The sequence below is a fragment of the Prionailurus viverrinus genome, chromosome B2 (assembly GCF_022837055.1).
Source record: "Prionailurus viverrinus isolate Anna chromosome B2, UM_Priviv_1.0, whole genome shotgun sequence".
Classification (NCBI taxonomy): Eukaryota; Metazoa; Chordata; class Mammalia; order Carnivora; family Felidae; genus Prionailurus; species Prionailurus viverrinus.
In genome coordinates this window covers 26,458,722-26,479,108 of record NC_062565.1, presented here as the reverse complement: position 1 = coordinate 26,479,108, position 20,387 = coordinate 26,458,722, and the positions used below count along the sequence as shown (strand labels likewise).

The window sequence follows — 20,387 nt, the reverse complement described above, 5'->3', positions numbered from 1 at the left end:
AAGTGATTTGTTCACTGTAACAAAGCAAAGTTGTGCAAGAACTAACACAGAAACGTTTTTCCCTGTGAGCCAGTTTGGTCTCCATGGGAACATACATTTTACAAAAACACACACACAAAAAGTTTACATTAATATGGGGTTATAAATAACATGCTGCATGCTTATTAGAGATATTAGAGATTTAAAAAAACATTAACGTTTATTTATTATTCAGAGTCAGAGAGAAACAGAGCATGAGCATGAGACAGGCAGAGAGAGGAGGAGACACAGAATCTGAAGCAGGTTCCAGGCTCTGAGCTGTCAGCACAGAGCCCAACGTGGAGCTTGAACTGACAAACCACAGATCATGACCTGAGCCGAAGTCAGATGCTTAACCGATTGAGCCACCCAGGAGCCCCGAGATATTAGAGATTATTAGAGATAATACCTGGTCATAAGTGAGCTATACCATTTTTTGTTCATTCCTTTCTTACAGCTTTCACTTAAAGGCTTTACCTAAGATTTCTCTTTGACAAGCAGTTTTTGAGTATTGGCCAATTTTGTTCTGAATTTTTTCTGATAAAAAATATTAATTGGAATCAAAAATTTTCTTTGAGATACATGTAATTTGGTTTGTGATATAAACTCAATGAAGATTGTATCATTTTAACGTCATCCAGCTAACAGAACTATCCAGAAAAGAACAAAGGGGTCATGGAAAGTAAATCCCTTTGTTCAGCCACAGTTCTTTTCTCTTCTTGATTTACTTCTGGTCTTCATTCGGACCTTCAAACAGAGTCTTGGCAATCTAAAGCATGAATTGTTTACTTCTTAGCTCAAAGACTAAAATGAGAGATGTAAAATTGGACTTTGCTGTGGCTATTTGCTCATACACAGTTGGACAAATATTGGAATGGTCTCTATTACGCTTTCTCTTCATACTTTTTCATAACTAAACATGAGAGCAGAAATCTAAGAATCAGGAGACCTGGGCTAAATATCACAGTTTTGCCCCAGACTCAGGGCTGACTCTAGAGGCAGCTATTCTAGCCCCCAGGGGTGTTAAAGCATCCACATGTTTGTAATTAGGAAACCTATACCAACTTGTTCAGAAAGGTAGTTTGAGATCCTTGGAAAAGAAGATGCTATATAAACAGAAAGACTGGAGGATTCGCCTGAAACCTTAGGCTATCAGTCATACCGGTAAAGTTATAAATGTTTAATTTATTTGTATTGCTGTCCCTAAGAACAAAAACCACACACCATGAGACTTGATGAAGTTCCTTTTAAACAAAGACTTTTGGGTTTTTGTAATTAGTGAAGTTTGGCAGTCTTTAAATGGAACAAATCATAGAGAAAGGTACAGCTAAACTGTTCTCCAAAATTAAATTGATTCTTAGTATGAAGTTAAAGCACTTAATTAAGTTAGTCCAGAATTTCATTTGACAACTGAAATTCTGCCTACCTCTGAATCATCTGTCTAAAAGAACAGTTACAATGACTCTATCTAGTCTAAATCAAACATCCAAAGATAAATACTTACTCTGTTCTTATGGTTAATCCTATGTCAACAACTACAGGCTTTCTAAGGTCCTTTACTTTAAAAATTGTAGAATTCTCTGGATTGCAAAGTCTAAGGCTTGACTGAGCTGCTTTCCTTTTAACTGGTACCCCCAGTCTCACAGTGAGTCTTGTGTGGCTGTTTTTCCCAAGGGTAATCTGCATTTCAGATGATTGAAGATGTCCATTTGTGAATGGTGCTAACTACAGCCCTTCAAAATCTCCATAAAATCTCACTCTGGGAAAAAAAAAACTGTGAAGAAAGTCTTATGCCTGCCCCCTTGAGCGTGCAGAGACTACCAGGCTGTGGTCCCCAACAATTACTAGTGGGACAGAGGGAGGGCCACTGATGTCAAATCACGTATCACTACACAGAAAAATGACAAATTGCTTATCTAAAAAATGGCATCATACAAGCATCTACGGTTTCTTTTCTCATAGATGTCCTTCTCTAGGATTCCACAACTACATGTATGAATGCTGGTTTTAAAGTATACAACTCTGTAGGGGCACCTGGGTGGTTCAGTCGGTTTAAGCAAGCATCTGGCTCTGGTTATAATGTCATAGCTTCTGAGTTGGGAGTCTCATGTTGGGCTCTGTGCTGATGGTGTGGAGCCTGCTTACAATTCTGGTTTTCTCTCTCTCTCTCTCTCTCTCTCTCTCTCTCTCTCTCTCTCTGCCTCTCCCCTGCTCATACTCTGCCTCTCCCTCTCTCTCCCTCTCTCCGCCCCTCCCCTGCTCATACTCTCTCTCTCTCTCTCAAAATAAACTTAAAAAACTAGTTTTAAAGTATGCAACTCTGTGTATAAATGAAGCAAATTCTAAATCTACAAATATACAGAATTTCATTAAAGTGTTCACTACAGTAGGAGCTAGTTTGAAATATGACTTGGAATGTGGCTAATTTGAGTTGAGATTTGCTGTAAAGTATAAAACACATTGTTGCATAGATTGTAAAAACTTAGTAACACAAAAAGGAATAGTTTGGATACATTGGGTTAAATATCAAAATTAAGTTCACCTGGTTCTTTTTATGTTTTAAAATGTGGCTACTAGAAAATTTTAAATTTCCTAAAATTAAATGACTCACAGTGATATTCTATAGCATCTTTTATCATGGCATGAAAAAAGAAATTTTAAATTAGTCCAGATTAAGTGGCAAAACTGGAAAAAAAATACATGACATCAGGCTATATAAATGATTTGTTTCACTTAGGAATTTTACAATGTCAAAACATGAAAGCATATTCTGTATCATTGAAAACAAAACAAATTTTATACTAGATGGCAAATAAGACTTTCAAGGAAAAAGTGTTTATTATGCTAAAATCATATTCTCAGATTATGAATCTTACACTGTGTAGGACCCCAGCTCCCTCACTCTGAAGAGGAGAAAATTAAGACTCAGAGTGAAAAAGTGATGGGTTTGCAGCCCCACAGCTAGCAAATAGCAGCACAGTCTAAGGACCACCAGCAGAGCAGGCATGGAACAGGGTTTTTTGTGTCAAGCCATACAGTCAACTGTCTTTACTACAAGAAGTTCTCAAGCCAAGAAAACAGGAGGCAAGAAAACAAGCAAGATTTCATGTTCTAAATGGAGGTAAGGTCCACAGCATATATTTAATTCTAACAAAACCAGCTCATGAGGTAAATGCCCTCTAGAAAATGTATGATAAAAGTATTTTCCTGGATGAGTGGAGGATTAACTTTTAAAAATTGCTATACAAAATGTGGTACTGTGTTTTTAAGAAAAATCACTGATAACTCTGGAGCAAGGGCAATTGATTATAATTTAATCACAAAAGGTTCACTTCATTAACCATTACTTAGAATTGTTCTACAGCATCTGTGACTCTTGCAATGATTTCTACATGAGGATGGTCTGGCTTTTTTATTCATCCTAGTAACCGAAGTACCTCTTTCAAGGTGGTCTGATATGGAATGGATTCCCATAGTCTGGATTCTGCAGTTGGGGATACAGTGAGGCTCTAGTTCACTTCCAACACAAAGAAAACAGCAATGCGTACCATATATTTGATCCTAGTAACAGACAGGGCCATCCAAGAGTAATGTTTCTAAAAGTAATAAGCTTTCCCTACATACTGATCCGAGTAACTAGAGCTAGGGAAACTGTCTCTAGGGACATGCTAATGTCTCCCAAAGAAGGCCAGTCAGAAAGTTCAGCTGTTCTATCTTTGGTCCATTAATACTGGATGTTGAGTCAGGCTACATCCCAGAACACCTACAACTGAAAAGTAATTCTTCTCAAATGAAAACTGGCATATTAAGTGTACCCTCTGGGTTTGGGGAATGCTTCCCATCCCAAAATAAATTTTTAAGCACAAAGAGACAGTTAGAAGTGGTCACTCTGCTGATAACTATGTTTTATTCAGTAATCTGTCAAATAAGGGGGGAAATGGCAAAGAGAGAGGGAGAGAGAGAGAGAGAGAGAGAGAGAGAGAGAGAGAGAGAGAAAACCCAAAGCAGACCTTTACATTTTAATTTCTTTGTCCCAGTTCTTCCTCCCATTAAAAAAAGTGTGGAGTTTGTGAAAAGAATGAGCAGAGATCATGAAAGTATGATATGCCTTCCATGTTTCATTGGCTTATATTCCAGGGAAAAGAATTACAGCAGAGAAAGGATGTTGCCAACATGTATACAATAGTAGCATTAACCATTCTGACTTGCAATATAAATTGAACCATTAAAGGATTTTAATGTTCCTCATTAACTTTTATTAGCTTTAATTTTTAACTTTTTCTCTTCCTCTTAAAATTAAAAATGAACATTCCCTTCAACTTTGCACACCTTCAAGCAGCGTTCAGGCTAATCAAGGTCTTGGAGGGATCGAAGACAAATACAGGAGGAAAAACACCACAAATAACTGTAATCCCTAGTGCAGAGTTTCTTTCAGTGTCTTCCTTCATAAAAAACAGCAAGTGGGAGGTTATAGTTTTTAAACTTCACAGAAGAATCAGAGATCTCATAGTCCTTTTCTATTAGCATTCATCATCCTTCATCACCAAAAATAAGTGACCTAATTAAATAATTCTGGAGAGAATTTTTTTTCTCCTTCCTATGTATAAACATTAGGTTAACACTCTAATTTTAATATATGTAGTAAAATTTGTCCCCAAATGTAATGCCTACTGGTTGATGAACATGATACCTATTTAAAAAAGAAAGAAAGTTAAGAAAGAAAACAAAGAAGGAGAAAAAAATACCACGAGGATCTTCTTCTCTCTATAGATTGTGTATCTGAGTTGCCATGTGTATGGATGGATGGAAGGATGAAAAGATAGATGGATGGATGGAAGGCAGGAACACAAGTAGGTATCACATATACAAATAAAAACCTTTTGACTCTCAAAAAAAGCCTTTTAATTTGTGTCTAAAAACAATGATGTTATGTTATATTTAAAAGAAGCATTTCAGAAAAGAGAAAATAAGGGCATATTTGCCCTTGGTGAGAAAATTTTTAAAAATCTGTGGAATATTACAACATAAAAATACAGAGTTTAGGGGTGCCTGGGTGGCTCAGTTGGTTAAGTGTCCGACTCTTGTTTTCGGCTCAGGTCATGATCTCATGGTTTCATGGCTTCGAGCCCCACATCAGGCTCTATGTAGGTAGTGCAGAGCTTGCTTGGGATTCTCTGTCTTCCTCTCTCTCTAACCCTCCCCCACTTACTCTGTCCCTCTCAAAATAAACAAATAAACTTAAAAACATTTTTTAATAAAGAAAAATACAGAGTTTCACTTCCTTATACACATGCCTGTCTGGGAACAGATCCAATTCCCAGATGATCTCTAAGCACACTAAAAGGCCAAAGCAGCATTAACAAATCACCTGTCAAAAGTAGATTTATATTATCTTCTGTCACACAAAAAAGAGAGTATAGAGAATCTTTCAGTTACAAAACTGGCTTCCTCTTATTTATTGTTACTTGGTCCTTTAATTATTTGATCCTTTAAGAAAATACCTATTATACAAAAACATACAAATATTATTTAGCCATTGAGAAAAGGAGGAAATCTTGCCATTTGTGACAACATGGATGGAACTTGAGGGCATTATGCTACATGAAATAATCAGAAAGAGAAAGTCAAATACTATATGATCCCACTTATATGTAGAATCTAAACAAAAACAAAAACAAAAAACTGAGCTCATAGATACAGAGAACAGATTGGTGGCTGCCAGAGGCATGAGTTGGGGGCAGGTGAAATGGGTGAAAGTGGTCAAAAGGAACAAAGTTCCATCATAACTTACTTACAAGTAAGTCATGGGATGTAATGTACAGGATGGTGATTATAGTTCTAATACTGTATTGTAAATTTCAAAGTTGCTAAGAGAGTATGTCTTAAAAGTTCTCACCAAAAGAAAAAAAATGGTAACTATGTATGGTAATGAGTGTTAACTAAACTAGACTTACTGTCCTGATCAATTTGCAATATATATAAAGACTGAAAAACTATGCTTTTACCTGACACTAATATACAGATGATCCTTGAAAAATGCAGGGGTTAGGGGCACTGACACCCCTGCACAAAGATCCATCTATTAACTTTTGGCTCCCTCAAAATTTAGCTACTGATAGCTTACTATTAGCCAGAAGCCTTACCAATAACATACACAGTGGATTAACACATATTTTGTCTATGTATTATCGACTGTATTCTTATAATAAAGTAAGCTAGAGAAAAGAAGACATCAATAAGAAAATCATAAGGAAAATACATTTACAGTGCTATACTGTATTTATTTTTTAAAAAAATCTATATATAAGTGGACCTACACAGTTCCCAACCTATGCTGTTCAAGTATCAACTGTAATGTTATGTTTGAATTATATCACAATTTAAGAAAAAAAAAAAACTAGTTACTGTTAACTGACTTTTTTAAAAAAACTTGCATATTATAAGCATGTAGCAATTATATTTTCATTCACCTCAATTTGCTGATATGCAAATTTGGTAGCCCATTATCTAAAAGACATTTGAGAAGCATTTTCTTCCTCAAAGAATAGAAGGGTGTAATTCATTTTAAAAGACTATATTTCAGTAACAGAAAAAAATAATGCTGTATCAAAATGACAATAATATGCATTTTTTTCACCTTGGAAACTTTAGACTTGAAAGAAGCCTATAGTGTAACTTTTCCATCACTCCTGTTGAATTCTAAGACCACCAGTGTAACAGCACCACTTGGAAAACCACAGGGCTGGCCTTGTTAGAATACACATAGAGTTGCTGAGGAACAGGAAACGAAGCCAGATGGTTCTGCTGAGGGAAGCACTTTTTTTTTTCTTTATAAAACCAAAAAAGCACTAATAGGTCAAACACAAAAATGCAGATATGGTAAAACGGAAAGCTAACAGGGAGATTTATGTAAATAAGACAAGCACGGTTTTGCATTACATTCCCATCCATACCAGTAAGTGGAAGGGGTGGGGGAGGGAATAGCACAGTAGATCTATACCATAGATCTGAATGGTTTTCTTGATGGTGGATAAAAGCTACTAGCAATCTTTAAATAGGTACTGCTGCAAAATTCTGGAAGCCAATAGAATATGATTTGTGTTAGACTGAGCATCTGTGAATTATCACAAAAACTATTTAAAAAATAAGCCTTTAAATACAGAGTTTAAAGTAACTGTAGTCTACACTCTGGCTTCTTGAACATCCAATTTAATGCGGTTGTTTACAAACACATGAAGTCCAAATGTGGTACAGCACTCAACACAAGCTTTTGGGGTGAGGCAGGGAAAGGAGCCTCATACCTCAGGTCTCTTTCTGTCCCTCACCCACTCTGGCCAGTTCAGAACCATGCCATTTGCAAGAGCACAGTTGAACACAGGCAGGTGTCTCCTGCAGCACCCAGTCTCTGGTCTTCAACCAGGAAGAGAGTCTGAGAGACTACAAACCTGGCCTCATGATCTTCCTTACTGAGCAGGGTGGCCATGGGCCATGGCTCTGGCTAACAGAATGCTAGGGCTGGTCACCCAGAGATTTGCAGCCTTCTCTTCTTTGACACAGTCCTTAGGGGATTTGCGCAGCTGGGGACAGCTGGGACTGCTGCCACCGTGGAGTCATGATCAGATATTTGGGCCTGGCATCTATGAATTGTGTAAGTGGCTTGCCCCTGCCTCTGGACTTCTGGTGGTAAATAAACAGTGATCCCTAGTAAGCTGTCACTTGTAACTGAGTGTAATCCCTAACTGGTGCATGGACCACCTAGATGATGAGTCTTCACAGTGATGATAAAATGCATAATGTAGCCCTTGTGTTGGTCACATGATCTGACAGATGCTATAGTGGGAAGACCGTGAAAGACTGGAGTTATGTTCAGACTCTGAACTGTTTTATCTCAATCTATCAGTGAATATCTCTGAATAATGAACTGCTTCACCTGCTAGATGAGGGCAAAGGATAGGAGGATAAATAAAGTTGCTTCAGTTTTTAAATTAAATGAATAGATGAAGCTAATCTGGTTTGAGGTCCATTCATTCTGGGGTATTCATTCCATAAACACCCACTGAGCATATCCTATGTTTCAGGTACTCTGAGGGCACTCAGGGCTATGAAACAAGGTCAGCATGGTGATCAGATGTGGAAAGTTTTGTGTCTGTGAGAAGGCTGCCCAGCTAACTTGGGACAAGGGCTCTGGCAGCAGCGATTCAAAGGGTTGTAAATAAAGGGTGACAGGACTATAGGGGAAATGGTCAATCCTTGTGGATAAGCAGCTGGGGAGGAGAGTAATAAAAAAGAGGCAGCTCAGAGTGACCCCAAAGCAGAGCAGAATTTTGAGAAGAAATGAGCAGACTGCCTAGCTACCTCTCAAACATGCTACAAGATGGAACATAAGCTGTACCTAAAGATCTTAAAATTTTTCCTGATGCAAGAACTGTCATTAATTATCAACAAACTTGTGTGATAATCATGGTTTTCATGGAATTTAGTTTTTTCTCATCCTGATGTTTTTGCTACTCCAGTTTATATGGAAAACACAGCTGTAGGAAAAAGGAAGCCCTTTTGGGAAAAGGAAAAAGGAAGCTGGTGAGAGGAAGCCCACCAGCCACCTAGCCACAGTATAATGCTGTTCACATAGTGCCCAGCACACATCAAGTGAAACAGGGCATATCACTAGTAGTCTGTCATGCTTTAAAAGGGTTTTCATTGAGCAAAGCCAGGTGGTTAATACTCAAGACACTGTTAGCCCTATCACAGAGGCTCAGAAGTAAGACTTCTTGATACTGTTCCCCTCCCCTTCCCCCCCCCCCTTCAGAGAGAGAGGAAGAAAGAGGGAGAGAGAGATGACAGGAGGGGTGGAAGGACAGAGGGGAAAGGAAGGGGAAGGAGGAGAAAAAGAGGGATAGAACAGAGGGAAGGAATGAGGGAGGAAGAGAGAGAAAGAAAGGAAGATGGAGGGAGGAGGAGAAGGAATGTCTGCACATGGTGAGTTAGGAAAGATCCTACTGACATGCTTAATGAAGTCAACACAATTTCTTTGAGTCTCACTAGACTTCTAACATCTCAGAGCCCTACACCACGCGCAATTAAACAAGCAAACCAGTAATTCATTAGGGATAATTTTAATAGATGACTCATTTAGCCCAGCCAGTCAATGATGCTTTGGTTTCCCAAAGGCTCTAGCAGATAGTTAACTACAATGAAGCTTTCAGCTGCCACTGACAAAAGGTGATGGAATTTAAACTACCTATCCCATTTCTTCAAACTTATTCAGTTTTTTTTGAAGATAAGGATCAAATGAAATGATTTGTGAAACCTGTATTTCCTGTACAGAGTTGATATCTTCTTCAAATTATATGAGTGTACAACTATTAAGTTAATACTGCAGAGGAAGTCTCCCATTTAGAATAGAAGACCTGGCCTTTTAATTTTTGGCTCTTCAAATGTTTTAGAGTTTCTTTCTATCTCAGTTTCTCTTCTGTGTGTTATTTATATTCTATTATATTATATTCTATTATATTCTATTCTGTGTGTTCATTATACCAAGAATCAAGCCAGAAATGTCATGCTGTATCACATGAAGGGATTGTGCTGAAGAGCCATGTTCAATACAAGGCCTGGGCATCTCCTTTCCAAGCCAGATTTTTCATATGGAAAATGCAAATAACAATTCCTGCTCTCCTAATCCCTGACTAAAATTTATTGGGAGAATTGAATCCAAAGATATAAATGATAAAGCACTACACAAATATAAGAGGATAACCTTCAGGGGTTAAAAAAAAAAGTCTGGTGAAAGCTCTTTGTATTTTGTTTTCAAACTTGAAATTTAAGATCCAGTGAAAATCAGCAAGCAATTCTTGACTTAAAGGAGATACTATAAGAAAAAACACATGAAGCCATGAAGCCTCGGGGATTCTGATCTTTGCCTTTGCACTGGCAAGGAGAGAGAATCAAGTGCCACACCCAGCATGAGTATTTGTATTGTGTGGACGTGGTGACAGAATGGCCAAGAGGCAAGGGCCTTGGTCACCTTCCTGGAATGCAACCTGCCTCCTCCAGGCTCCACCCAGGCAACCCACACACCATCGCCCCTGGGGCGGAAGCTCACCACTCCACTTTGTGAGTCAGAAGCTGGAGGATGAACCTGGGAACAGGGATCTGCTCAGCCAGGGGAGGAAATGAAAGTACACACTCGGAGCACTTAAAAAGATACTACAGAATACTTCTCTTTTCTGCTAGCTACACAGTTTACAGTTTTCTACAGCTGCTATCAGAGATCTCCATATAAGAATCTTTAACTTTTACATGTACAAAAACAAAGTCGTATTATTAGAAAGTGACCTGCTCCTATTATGTGTATGTGTGCATGTGTGTGGGTGTGGGTGGTGAAGGAGATACTGGGGACTGGGAGGGGGGACAAGAAGGGGGAAAGCAAGGAGGAGTGAAAGTTTTCCAAAAACAATAGAATTCGTGACAGAAATCCTGCTTTATCTAGAAGAATCCTCTACCAAATGAGAGGCTTGAAAACTGCGACAAAATATAGTGAGGACCACACAAGGAAAGATGTTTCTGAATGAGCAGACGTCAGTGTTACCAGTCATGCAGAGGGGCACTTAATCTTGTAAGCCAATGCTACTTTTGTGATTATGAAAATTCTGTCTGGTAAATCAGGACCAGTATATCAGTCTTTCATTCTACTTCTTCCATCTGCTCAAACATCCTTCTTTTACAAATAGGAATAAAGTCTAATGATAGTAGAATCTGCAGATAATTGGGAAACTTATCATAGTACAAGAACATATGGGCACTATTCAGTTTTCCTTTATGGTCTGCATGTAACAAGAGTGAAAATTGCTTGAAAATTACTTGCTAGAATCAAGTAAATCCATCACAATTAAAACCTAAAATATGGTTAAAATCATATTCAGTAGATAATGTCTTATGCTAAGTTTAGAAAATAATCTTTTAATAATGAGAGGGATAAAACACATTTCATATATACATATTCATTTTTATAAACCATATAAAGAAATGGTCAAATCAGGAAAGTATTTTTTGGGCATCTGCCATTCTGTGCCAGGCATGTTGGGAAGCACAATTACGACAAAGAGGAAAAATAGCCAGTCCCTGCCTTCAAGGAGCTTCGTGGAGGGAGACTGACACTAGCCAACTAACCACATCATAGCCTATGCTTGTGGAGAAATGGTTTTATTCTCAGAGATTTCAATTTACTTAGATTCTTCAGGAAGTAATAAACAGTAATGAGTTAAACCCAACCATTCCCCTTATAATGAAAAAACATAACAGAAGTGATCTCAAATATTTTACATAACTTTGAGAGGTAGCTGGGAAGCTATTCTAAGGAGTAATTCATCTCTTTCTGTAGGAACTTTACTATTTATTTCCATGGGAGACTCAAATCAACAATGCAAAGACAGTTTTACAAAAGGTTTCTCAATTTTGCCTTTAAGTAATTCTACTTCTGTAAAACTGCACTTGTTAATTAACTGGGCTTGGCTCAAGCCCCAGTCTATCTTTCCTAAAATGAAAAGGGGATCTTTGCTTAATGGTATCCCAAATTCATCCATTTGGGGCATATTTAGCCTGCATGCGTGATACATCCAGTTTCTCGAACAATGGTAAAAGCTACATGGGAAAACCTTTTGGAAATCTGATCCCAAGAGGACAGTGGCTTTTGATTATTCTTGAACCACAATAAGGCAGAGAATAAAGAACATAGGACAAAATCATGGAACAAACCCATTTAAAGCTATTTAACTAGCAAGTCAAAGTGGCAGACATTTCATTCCTGTACAGCATCTATTCTCAAGACAGTCCAAAAAGGTGTCTGCCTCTTGGTATCACAATTGCTTCCCTGGGCAACCAGACCATCAGTGGGACAGATTCAGGTATCTACCACAGAGATTGTCCTTGAGTTCAGATCTAAGTGCTCTACAAAGCCATCAGGTATCCCAATTTTACTAAACTCAATTTGTAGAAAAATAAATAACTGATCTCACAAATGCAGAAGATCCAATACTCAGAGAAGGGATCAAAATGTTTTCCTTCCCTAGAAAGAAAAGATAAGGAGAATTTTTGACAATTCACTGCAGAGAATAAGCAGAGGAGATATTCTATTTGGAACAGGTTTTTGCTTTATGGTTTTGGATATAAAGGCAAAATTAACACGCTTGTATTAAAGGGCCCCATAAGGCCAAGACTGGGAACCTGGAGCCTGGGATCACAAGGGCAGTAAGAGGCTCCCAAGTGGTCTGAGAAAGCTATAGGAAAGGGCCACAGGGCCAGACTCTGTGAGGATAAAACATAATTTTAGTAAATGATTCCCTGTGAATGAAGCAGAAAACTAGGATGAAATCAAACAGTACTTTAGAATGAGTATAAAAATTAAGATTGTTTCTGTGTGTGTGTGTGTGTGTGTGTGTGTGTGTGTGTGTGTGTGTGAGAGAGAGAGAGAGAGAGAGAGAGAGAGAGATATTAATTTATTGGCATTCCTGGGCATGAGTCACATGAAAGTAGGAAAGACTAACTTCATTGCAAATACTTTCTGTCCTTTCCAGAGTATGCTAGTATAAAAAATGAAGCATTTAATATTAAAGATACATACCTTCTACAGGCAAATTCATCATCAAATTTAGATGATGTCGTATTTTAAAAGAGGCAATTATGTCTATATCACACGAATAGCCTTGTTATTAAAGTTAAATAGCGAGTTTTCATTTGTGGGAGGAAGCAGATGTGAAGTGGAAGGCCAGTGAAAGGAGAGAAGCAGGAAGGACAGAGGAGAGCATGAGGAAGGGTAGCTCAGCCCAGATGAGGACCAGCACAAAGGGACTGGGCAGGCCTGACGGGCAGTGGAAGCAGAAAGCTTGTGGAATCTCACAGTACACTTTACATGTAAGTCAATGAGTGTCATAATCTAAGAGGAACAGGAAGGGGTTTCCCTAGGACTGTTCTCAGAAATAGAACCAGGACTTTCTTAGGTACAAGCTATCGTTTCATGTTCCACAGTGGTATAATAACACTTAGCATCATGAGAGTGAGTAAAGGGTGGAGTACAAGCTTCCACCTTAATGTGGTTAATTGCTACCCATTAGAACTTAAATGGCATTTACACAAAGTTTCATAATCCGTTTCCACAGGCACTGTATCTCCTGAGTATGCAACTCCATTCTATATTCATTTTCATTTTTTCCCTCCAAATTCACACACTTATACACATTTGCCAAGAACTACTTTTTCCAATTTAATGTCAGATGCTCAATTTTAGATTTTTAAAATACAATTGAAAATATCTAAAAATGCATCCACCTCCTTGTTCCTAAACTATCTGTGGATGAAAACTTGATGAATAATCCATCTTAGAAACTTTGATGGTGTAGTCTTCATTCACTGAGATAGCAATTTAAACAGTCTAGAGGTTCTGGGGATCTTGGGGCACATTCACTCCTGTGATATCATCCCCAGCCACACAAGACCTGGCCAGAGGAAATAAGGCAACTATGACTTTCTGCATTTGTTTAGTGAGGCCTTACTAAAGAATAGACTCTGGCACCATGAACACTTTGAGAATTCAAACACAAGTAATCAAGCTACTCCGCTGAACATAAAAAAGAAAAAAAAACCTATTTGTTGATGTTGCAACTAGTAAGCTTTCCCTTAAATAAAATCTCAGAAAGTTTAAATGGCATCCTTTCTTTCCAGATTTGTATGAATTAACACAGGATGCAAAATGCTAGCAGCAGACTGACAGATGAATTAGAAACAAGGGGGAAACACTGGTTAATCCTCCCCAGCTCTGTCAACAGTCTACTTCTCCCCCTGCCAGAGGCTCCCTGGCTTTCCCCTGGTCTCTTTTATCAGCTGAGTACTGGAAGCTGTAAGAAAAATTAACTCATGCAGAAGACAATGAACAGAGAGGGATGGACATCTAACTATCCATTTTCCCCAAACACACCCTCCGCATCTTTGCCTAATACGGTCAATATAATGAGTTCAGCAAGATCTGATCATCTCTGTTTCAGCCACACACTCTCTTCCAGATATTTCTCCTCCATTTGAACTATAAATGGCACAGAGAGAAAAGAGAGAGAAGTTCAATGTCTTGGCTCTCTGGGAAATGGAAAGTTAGGCAGACCCCACTGCTTATGTCTCTCCTCCCCTCACTTCAATGAGAATTAGTGGTTGTGAACATGGCTTAGCTATCAGGCCTGGGCTGGAGTTCTGGCTTCATTCACCTCTGATGGCCATGGCTTTGGGCAAATCGTACCCTGAACTCTCCAACCCTCAGTTCCTTCATCCATGAAGGATTGTTGTATGTTTCATATAAGATAATGTATGTAAAGTCCTCTATAAAGTTTTTGACCCATAATGAGCATCCAACATTTGGCAATTTTTATTATTTTTATTTCTAAAAGTAGTTTTTTAAAATTAATATATGCTTCCTGCCGAAAAAGAGGAGGAGGAGGAGGAGAAGGAGGAGGAGGAGGAGGAGGAGGGAGAAAGAAAAAGGAAGGAAGGAAGGAAGGAAGGAAGGAAGGAAGGAGGGACGGAGGGAGGGAGGGAGGGAGGGAGAAAAGAAAGAGGTGTGTGTGAGGGACTATTATATTAAAATTCAGATGAGTCTCAAAAATCCCGCCCTACCCCCCATAATATGAATGTGCCCTGGATTGCCTTTAGAACAGGAGAACTCTTCAGGAATATCTGTATGGTCAGTTGTTGGTAGTAAAACCTCATGATATTTTTAAAATGGTTTTGCTGAGTCTTGGAAAAAGTTCAGACTTGGGTCACTGATTATCCATGTATCCCAAGACTAAGGACCCTCTTGTGAGTTGATAAAAGCTTAAAGATACTTCCAGTCCAGTGCTTATCAATTAGGTCATCGTTCCATATTTTCCAGCTAAAGTTGTATCCTAGCTAGTTTTATCAAGGTAGGATCACACTGGGACCTCATTAATCAAACTGTTACCGTTAATTTTAAACATATAGTGCCATTTTCCAACTCTTCACTGTTAATGTTTATATATATATATATATATTATTAAAAGGGTAGCAAAGTTAAATAAGTTTGAGAAACACTTTATTAATCTTAATAGGCAGTAGTGCATTCATATATTCTAAGTTTTGAGAAGCCAGTCCATGATAAAGAAATCTGCTTACATTTGTGAAATTTAGCATTGTGCAGGCTTATGTGGCTTTAGACAAAGTTTACAAGACTGTCATCTACAGCAACTAGAACCATGACCATGGTAGGTAGTCAACAGAAGGTGTGTGGAAAGAACAGTGCCTCCTAGAGAAGTTAGAGATCCTCTCCTTTCAGGCACCACTGGTACTGTGTTGACATCTTGAATTTGTTTGAATGTGTTCTCATAAATACAATGGTTCAATGTATGTGGACGGAGGCAGGCATGAAAAGAGTGTGATGGTGTCACATAATTATTTAAGAAGATAAAAATATTTCAAAAGTTTGAATTATCAACTGACTATATCCTGTAAGAAGTACAAATTCTCGACAACCCGCGTTTGTGTAAATTGAGTATTTAGAGCTCTGAGCCATCAGCACTACAGAGTAGTTTTTAAACAGTAATACTTTTTTTTTCTCAAGTTGCAACAATTGTAGATGTTAATTATAGGATCTGGGTGGTGGGTATATGGCTGTTAATGGTAAAATTCATTCAACAATCCTGTACGTTTAAAATGTTTATAATAAATATTATTGGAAAAGATGTAAGCACATAACTTATTTATTCTGAAGTACAGCATGATTTAATATAGTTTTTATATTCTTCACTTCAAGTTGAAATACCCCTTACCCACTCAGTTTAAGTTTTAAATCATTTTGATCTAGGAAACAAGACTATAAATGGATGTTAATGAACCTGAATCAGCAACAGGAAGTGGCTTTGTATAAATTCTTGCAAAAATGTTTACAAGACAGAGGTAGATTCTAATCACGAATGTACAGCACATTAATGCTAATTTTTTACAGGGTTGTTATTAGGCCCTTTTCACAGATGGGTAAGCTGAGATATAAAGCCCTAAGACTGAAGAACAAATCACTGACACAGCTAGGATCCCTATACTCTGTTTGTCAAATGCTCTCTACTCTTCATCATGGAAGTTTATCCATAAGTAAAAAAGTGTAAGTCACTTAATCTAAGGATTCACCAGTATAATATGTTTGTGTATAAATGAGAAAGATTATATAATTAAAACGTGTGTAAATAAGATGCTATTATAACTTGTTTGATCTGTACTTGCCAAGGCTTCTTTATTCTAAAGCTGATTATAGCGCCAGGATGCAGATGCACTTTATTTTATTTTATTTTTTTCAACGTTTATTTATTTTTGGGACAGAGAGAGACAGAGCATGAACGGGGGAGGGGCAGAGAGAGAGGGAGACACAGAATCGGAAACAGGCTCCAGGCTCTGAGCCATCAGCCCAGAGCCCGACGCGGGGCTCGAACTCCAGGACCACGAGATCGTGACCTGGCTGAAGTCGGACGCTTAACCGACTGCGCCACCCAGGTGCCCCGCAGATGCACTTTAAACAAACAATGTTTCTCTTTTTTCATTCTTATGCTTGTTGATTTTAATTTTAGCAACATCTGCCTTTAGTCGTAAGTCTGTGAAGTAACCTCATTTTAACATGTTTAGAAATGCAAGAGATGGTAACACTTCTTAAAATGGAAATAGCAAACTACGTATTCTTACTTAATAATGGCACTTTTTCAGAAATCAAGAAATTTAAATTGAGACATCCTTCAGGACCCATAAATGAGAACTATATAATACTTCTTGCATCATCAACATGTGTTACTGTCTGAACCCCAGGGTTCAGCAAAACCTACTTGTACTGTGGAACAAGCCAGGTCTTGAATGACAATGACAATGACTTAATTTTGTATGTCTGTTTCTCCATAAAATCTGAAAATTTTACATTTTTCCTGAAAGGCCAGAACATTTTACTCTTGTGTGGATGCTTTGGTTCACTGTACTGATACCATTTTGTCAAGGAATCTTCAAAATGGCATTTGGGAAGACCTTTTTGAAGTCTTTGAGCCAAAATGTTTATAAAATGCTTTTATTTTAAATGAATACAAATGTGGCTCCTTTGTTTCAAGGTTTGAGCTACACCCAGGACCAGTGCTAGCCTTGGCATTTGGGGAATGACATGATACCAGGGTCCTTCTTCCAGATCCACTGAGCTCACAAAAGACTTACTCATTACTTATGTATTTAACAGTGTCATGAGTTTCTAAAACACTTTTTGGCTTATTTTTAAAATGTCATTAAATTTTTTTTCTGATTGAAAAGTTTATATTCATTTCAAATATATGGAAAATATAGAAATACAAAGAGAAAAATAAACATAAATGTTAATAAGCATTATTAAGATTTGGTATACTGTTTCTCTATCAAAATCTATTTCTGAGTTCTAGCACAAACTTCATTTTTTACCCCGGTGCAAAAAAATAAAGTTAAATAGAATGAAATTTGATCTATTTGGTTCTGAATTTGGAGAACAAGAATTTGGATAAAGAAAGATAACTATACAGCTATCTACTGCTGTAAGCATATGCAGAAAGCTAGAATGATAGTTTTGAAAAAAAATTCATTTTTTGAACCTTGCCACATATTTTTAAGTAGGTAAGACCATATAGATTAGACAAAACAGAGTTTCAGCTTCTATTATTAACATCTCCTTTCTCCTACTTCTTAAATTTCTGAAAAGGTGGGCTTATATATTTTTTAATGAAATGTTCTTAGAATATATCTAATGTCTATTGTCATAAAATGCCTCTTTGTAATGACAGCTTCAAAGAACATACCGAAATTATCTAAATGTTATGCTGTTCAAAATTTAAAATCAAAGCTGTTCTTCATCCATAATATAAATCAGTATTAGGTGTACAAGTACCCATTTTTAATTGTTATGAACAAAAATAATAACACCTGAAACTAACCTCTGTGTTAGCAAGTAAACTACTTGTTTGCTTTCTTTCGTAAACGTTCAAGTTTCTTTTTGAATCGCATCAATGAACAAGGAAGCCAGATCCGGTTTCCCAGAGAGGAATCATTAAGGACAGAAATAGTCTCCTGAGCACAGGAAATCTGTAAGCACCTAAACAAGGACAAACAGACTCCAGGGAAAAAGACAATGTCACCAACATGCTCCTTCATGTCTGGCCACAGAAAGAGCCATGTATATTTAAAAGGGTACTGATCAGGGAAAGGTAAAATATAACCATTTGCTTAAAGAAAAGTCACACTACTTACACATGTAACACATCTAATCCAGACCAGAATTTAATGTGCAGATAAATCCCAAGAGTGAGAACTTGAATTTCCCTTCAACTATATCCAGTATTATGCAATATTATCATTATTAACAACTCTATCTCTATTTAATGAACAAAATTCATTGGTGTGTAAAGTCACACATTGAGAAGTATGTAGGGTAATAACCAGACACTCAAGCAGCAGAAACCAAAACCTCCGCAAGAATTTCACTCTTAGAGTACTTTAGTAGAATAATGTAAACCTGAAAGTCTTAGATTATACAAACTGAAATTAGGGAACATTTCCTGAAACTCTGAGAACTGTACCTGTGTACCTAAAATTTTTTTCACAGTTATGTGACTTTTGAGTAGGCAGGAGGGAGAAGGTGCACAAAGTGAGGAGATAGAGGCTTTAGGAAGGAAAGAATACTACTCAAACATTTTTCAACCATCCTCGGAACAACTGACTGACACCTTCATTTTAATGATGGAAAGAACAATTGTGAAAGGTTTCCATATTCAAGTAACATTCAGTGTCATCTACATGTAAAATGGAACCATGGAGCCTTAAAATGAAAGCAGTGTGAGTGTAAATATATCTGCATTAGCAAAATTTTATATGCTACCACTTCTTCTAGGTCATGCTTTTCTACCAGAGGCCTGGCATTGAAAACACCAACTAATACAGGTATTTTTAAGAACATAATGAGTCAGTTCCTACCTCTACATAGTCCTTGGCATGGCCCCAATCTCGCTTGGCATCCAGATTTCCCAGGCTGAAACATTCCAGTTGTCCAAGGTAAATCTTAGCCACTGACCGGCTAATTTTTCTAGTAACAAAATTAGCTCCTAAAAAGAGATAAAAGGATGTATGTATTATCAGATAGTACATTTGACATTTAACAGTTTGGTGAACCAAATCCAATCTCAGCCTCTAGGCATTTCTTTCATTCTCCCCCATTCCCCCTCCTTTAAAATAAGAATGAAAGAAAATGATCACTAACTGTCATTTAGATAAGTTAAGAAGCTCTAATTCTATGTGTCACATCAGCTCTACTTTCATAACAAACATTTTTCTTTTGGGGACGTCTTAACATTCCTAATTTGCTGCTGCAATATGTGACCCAGGCATTAGGCCAAAGAAAAGCTATTGGAATGCCAGTTTTTAAACAGAAAATTCAAAAGGGTTGTACAAAGGGAAATGCCAGAATGGAAGACAGACATCTAAGACCACCCTGATTTTTTTTAAGAACATAAACAGCGTATGTTCCTATTAATAAAGCTATTTTGGAGCTCATGGGGAAAGGGAGAGGAGTAGCTCACAGGCTTTAACCAGTTACAGGAAACAAACAAGAAATGTATTTGGGTTGCCAATAAGTGGTGATCATTCTTCTTTGGAAACTTGCAAACCTATCCAGTTAAAATTATGACACAGTTCCAACTCAAAAGTTTCTCTCTACTATACTTACTGAAATGCCACCTTCCAAATTCACTTAAGTGCTATCTACAGAAATGGGCTCCTGAATTCTGCATAAATATTTTGAAATGATTGGAGGAAAGGTGCCATAAATTGAAGAAAGAACTGAAATTGTTTTATGTTCTCTGGTCTTAATGAAAGGTTCTACTTTTTAAAAGATTATAGAGAAGGACAAAATAAAAGACACTTTGGAGATGATTTTACCCATGGCTCTGTTTCTAGGTAAGGTTAGCACGAAGCACCAAATTCTCAAGGTAATAATACACATAAAGTCAATGATGGCTTCATACAGTTTAGATAGATTACTATCATAATTTATCACATTTCAATAACTTTAGCTTTGTTCTTTTGCAGATTAAGCAGGGAGGTTAGTTATGATGAAAGCTTTTGGTTTCTAGAGAAACTGGCACAGTGATAAGGGGAATTTTTCTAAATAGGTTTACTAAATTTTGGCAAGAACATGGCCCAGGGCAAGTGCCAACATATACTAGATCACTGACTACAAAAATTTGGTATATGCATTTATACCAATGCCATCATTAAAGATGACAATGGGATTTCTATGGAAATCTAAATTTTCAGTTTTTCTTAGCAGCTCATAG

At 37.4% G+C, this 20,387-nt stretch overlaps 1 protein-coding gene across 4 annotated transcripts in view; it reads right to left on the bottom strand.

Annotated features, from left to right (window-relative positions):
* GMDS (GDP-mannose 4,6-dehydratase) overlaps positions 1–20,387 on the bottom strand; it is a 640,362-nt gene that overhangs the window by 288,291 nt on the left and 331,684 nt on the right. For all 4 annotated transcript variants that reach the window (XM_047858179.1, XM_047858177.1, XM_047858176.1 and 1 more), the window contains one exon: positions 19,030–19,157. In XM_047858179.1, the coding sequence (XP_047714135.1) occupies positions 19,030–19,157 (128 nt within the window). The remainder of the gene's footprint in view (positions 1–19,029; positions 19,158–20,387) is intronic.